The sequence below is a fragment of the Corylus avellana genome, chromosome ca2 (assembly GCF_901000735.1).
Source record: "Corylus avellana chromosome ca2, CavTom2PMs-1.0".
Lineage (NCBI taxonomy): Eukaryota > Viridiplantae > Streptophyta > Magnoliopsida > Fagales > Betulaceae > Corylus > Corylus avellana.
In genome coordinates this window covers 27562439-27566805 of record NC_081542.1, presented here as the reverse complement: position 1 = coordinate 27566805, position 4367 = coordinate 27562439, and the positions used below count along the sequence as shown (strand labels likewise).

The following is a 4367-nucleotide window of genomic DNA, read 5'->3' as shown; positions in this document are numbered from 1 at the left end:
TTTTATGAAGAAAAAAAATTTAGGCCTAATTAAAAAAAAAGGGCCTTAAATTACAAAAAAAAAAAAAAAAAAATTATTATTAAAAAAATTTTTTGGGTAAAAAAAAACAAAATTTTTTTGGGCCTTATTTATCCGGGGGCTCTAGGCGTGCGCCTCACTCACCTAATGGTCCAGCCGGCCTTGATTCATGCATATATGCATTATCTTTGTTATTAAACTCCTCCATTATTTCAAGTTTTCTTATTATGAAGACAGAATACTCAATACTTGTTGATGAAGAGGAAGAGGGTCGTGTACTTTTTTTTTTTTTTGTTTGGTAATTACATTTTTTCCCATCAATTATAACGCATTGTCACTTTGCCTCCATGAACTGACAACCTTATTACCCGACCCTATCAAACTAACATTTTGTGCCCAAAACCCCAATTCTGTTAGTCAAAAACGTTAACTCAGATGATCAACCTGTTATATGTGCCCCACATGCAATTTTCAAATTTTCTATCCCACCTTTTCTTCCATCAACTGCAACGCATTGTCATTTCAAGATGGCATGTGGGGCGCACGTGACAGGTTGACTATCTAAGCTAACGCCTTTGACTGACGAAATTGGAGTTTTGGGCATAAAATGGTAGTCCGATAGGTTGGGTAGTAGGGTTGTCAATTCATGGGAGAAAAGTGACTGTGGGAAAAGGCAATTACCCTTTATTTTTATTTTATTTTTTATTTTTTTATTATTTTTTTTTATGCGGATGGAGATGGGGGATTAAAGGGGTGAAAGCTGGTGTTTTTACTTATTTTTCTTAAGTTGTTCAGGTTGAGATGTCAACCTCTTGGTGGGCATAATTAAAATGACGAGTTTAATTTATGCCACAATCCCATAGGCCATAGAAGTTAATTATATATTCTCTAATACAAAAGGTAGTACGTAGAATAATGTAAATATGGTAATCAAATCAAGATTTGATTATAAATTTATAATAATACATGAAAGGTAAATGACTTAATAAGAACAAAACAAAAGATACAAATCGGAAAGAAAACAAACAATATTGTGACAAACAACTGGTAGGATAAGGATGATCCTCTGGTTGCTGTTATTCATCATGCAGTACTGTAGGTATTTGAAAACAGTTGATAGGTTCTAACTGACGACAAGCTGGACTCCGTAATTAACTAACCAAATTAAGCTTACTGTGAGTTGGTGCTTAGTATGGCAGTCGCATGCTCCTGCACCAGTTTCCAAGCCATGATCACGTGCCGTTCCTCTACCAGAGTCGCGCCGACGGCGAACCGTATGGCGTAGACATTCCCAACCACGGCATGAGTCATGAAAACGCGGCCCGACATGTTAATGGACTCCAATAACTTCTCGTTCACCTCATTTGAACTTCCTTCTTCTTTTTCTACTACGACCTTATAATGCCCATTCTCAGCGTTACCATTTTGGTGTGATTGCTTTGGCTTTCGCATACCCATTGCTTTTGGCAAAACCCTAAAGCAAACCATAGCAAAATTTCTAGGGACCACAATTTCAAACCTCTTGTCCATTGCTACAAGCCCTTCAAAAAGCTTGGCCATTTCAACATGACTTCTCATGAACTTCCTAAGGTTAGCCACGCCATAGCTTCTAAGCACAAACCAAAGCTTCAAGGCTCGGAATCTCCGGCTTAGGGTTATCTGCCAGTCTTTGTAATCCACCACTTGCCTTGACTCGGTGGCTTTATTCCTCAAAAACTCGGGGTTCGTCGAGAGTGATTTTATCAAGGCACTCGGATCTTTCACCCAAAGGCAGCAGCAATCTAAAGTGGTTAAGAACCATTTATGAGCATTGAGACTAAATGAGTTGGCACCCTCAACGCCGTCCATGAAATGCCGGAACTCAGGACAAATGCATGCACTTCCGGCATAAGCAGCATCGACGTGTACCCACATGCCGTAATCTTTTGCCACTTGGCATAACGACCCCAGTGGATCAACGGCAGATGTTGAAGTAGTCCCCACAGTGGCGCATAGAAACAATGGGACTAAACCTGCTTCTATGTCTTTGCGAATTTGGGATTGTAGCGAGTCTGGCGACAGCGCAAATGATGTCGACTTTGTGGTCCTGACAGCTCTGAAATTTTTCGGGTGGATTCCGGCTATTTTTGCTGCCTTTTGGAGTGCGCTATGGGTTTGGTCGGACCCATAAACCACCAACTTTTTAATGTTGTCTGTCCCGATTTTGCTTAGCATTTGATCCCTTGCAGCGGCGAGTGTGCACAAAATGGCCTCACAAGTGGTCCCTTGTAGCACACCCCCGCCATTGCCGGAGAAAAGGAAGGATTTGGGCAGCATGAGCATCTCTCCAAGCCAATCCACGACTATTGTCTCAAGCTCAGTGGCGGCTGGAGATGCAATCCAGTTGAATCCGACCACATTGAATCCGGCACTAAGCATCTCTCCTAGAAACCCTGCTGTGCTACTTGTGCATTGGAAGTAAGCGAAGAAGTTAGGGCTTTGCCAATGTGTTAAACCAGGAATTATATGCTCCTGCACGTCTTGCAGAATGGTTTCGATGGGCTCTGGATTATATGGGGTGGACTCCGGCAAGCGTTGCCGGAGATATCCTGGTGCCACTTGGCTTCGAACAGGGTATTTCTCAACATCCAGAAAATAATCGGCTAAGAAGTCTATCATCATGTGGCCTTGCCGCCTGAACTCCTCAGGGTCGAGTGGGTTGTTGTTAAAGATGGAAGAGTGGTTGATTTCATGACCGTCAAAATTGAGGGTAGCCATTGTTGGTAACTAGAGAGAATTAAAGAAATGGTTGAGTTGGTTGGTTTCTTTGGTTTTCTCGAGGAAGAGTTGATGAGTGGGAAAGAAGCGGATGAAGAGTTTATATATATATAGAGGTCCAAAGCCCCTTCGGAATGAAATTGAGTTATTTAAGGGTTAACAACTTTTTTGGTATTTGGGTTTTAAGGTTTTTTAATTTTCTCTCTTAAGTTTTAAAACATAACTAATCTAATGTCTTAAATTTTGGAAAAGATCAAATCATCATCTCCAGTTTGAAAAATTCTATGGGGGCGGCCGAACCATCCCCAATTTGACCTTAGGGGTGGCTTAGCCACCCCCAAGGGCCAAAAAAGGGTGGCCGAAACGACTCATTTTTGGCCCTTAGGCCACCCCCAGACTGGCCTTGGGGGTGGCCTAGCCACCCCTAAGATCAAACTGAGAGTGGCTGGCCACCGAACCACCACCATAAAATTTTTCAAATCGGAGGTGGTGATTTGGTTTTTTCCAAAATCCGAGGTACTAGATTAGTCATGTTTTAAAACTTAGGAGGAAAATTAAAAAACCTCAAAACCCAGGTACCAAAAAAGTTATTAACCATTTAATTTATTTATCAACATATATTTCCTCAAAACCAGTCTCAAGAAAATATTCTTCAACTCATTTAATTTTCTTTTAACCCTTAGAAGAAAATTACCATGAATTAAAATAAAATAAAATAAAACTACCGTGAATTAAAATAAACTATAGGTAAGTTTGTTTGTTTTTTTTTCTTCTCTCTTTTGGCCGTGAACTCCCATTCAAAACAAATAATTCTCTTATTCTTTTGGGGACCAAAACGACTCCAAGCCGGTAGACAAATAATTCTTTTCTTCTTCTTCTAAATCTGTTTCCCAAACGACTCCAAATAATTCTGTTTTGGCCGTGAACTCCCATTCAAAACAAATAATTCATAACGCGATCTGACTCAACGTATTAGACTAGAAGTCTGCTGTCATATGGAAGGTCAGAAATTAAATCTTTGAGGGGACCAGAGTATAAAAGTAATATTTTTATAAGTCATTTTAAAAACGTTTGGGAGATCTTCGGCAACCTGGAGAGAGATGGAAATTGCGTATTAAGGGACGTAGTCACGGCCGAGCAATGCTAGAGCATTTACTCCGGTCCTTTTCTATCATTCTTTTTTTTTAAATCAACCATTAAATTTATCTATGCTACTAATGGCGGAGAAGGAAGGAGGGACCGACTTATGAACAATGTTGAAAAGAAAAGTAATTAGCATGCGTTTTTTAAGCCGTAAAACACAAGGCTGGAAGAGAAGGGGAGGCTATATATCTAGATCCACCGGTAAAAGGAAAAAGGATGTTTGGATTAGTCCACCTCCCACCACACATCTTGCACCGGCTTCTTTACCTAATCCCCCGCTCCCTGTCCTTCTCAACAACATCGTACTACACACGTACACTTTAGTCCCCACACATGGGAAGATGACCACGAGTAGGGGTGGGCAAAAACCCGCCCAACCCGCAAAACCGATCCGCCCAGCCCCGAAAAAGCCGGATTTTAAGTCATTTTTCGCGGGTACGGGTGGTTTT

At 40.9% G+C, this 4367-nt stretch overlaps 1 protein-coding gene across 1 annotated transcript; it reads right to left on the bottom strand.

The window, feature by feature from the left end:
- Positions 1–999: 999 nt before the first annotated feature.
- On the bottom strand, positions 1000–2775 carry LOC132171964 (tyrosine decarboxylase 1-like). Its single transcript, XM_059583384.1, has one exon. The coding sequence runs from the start codon at positions 2773–2775 to the stop codon at positions 1189–1191; it is 1587 nt and encodes a 528-aa protein (XP_059439367.1). The 3' UTR covers positions 1000–1188.
- Positions 2776–4367: the final 1592 nt, after the last annotated feature.

Coding starts and splice junctions, on each gene's coding strand:
- LOC132171964 (XM_059583384.1), bottom strand. CDS start 2,775: ATGGCTACCCTCAATTTTGACGGTCATGAAATCAACCACTCTTCCATC.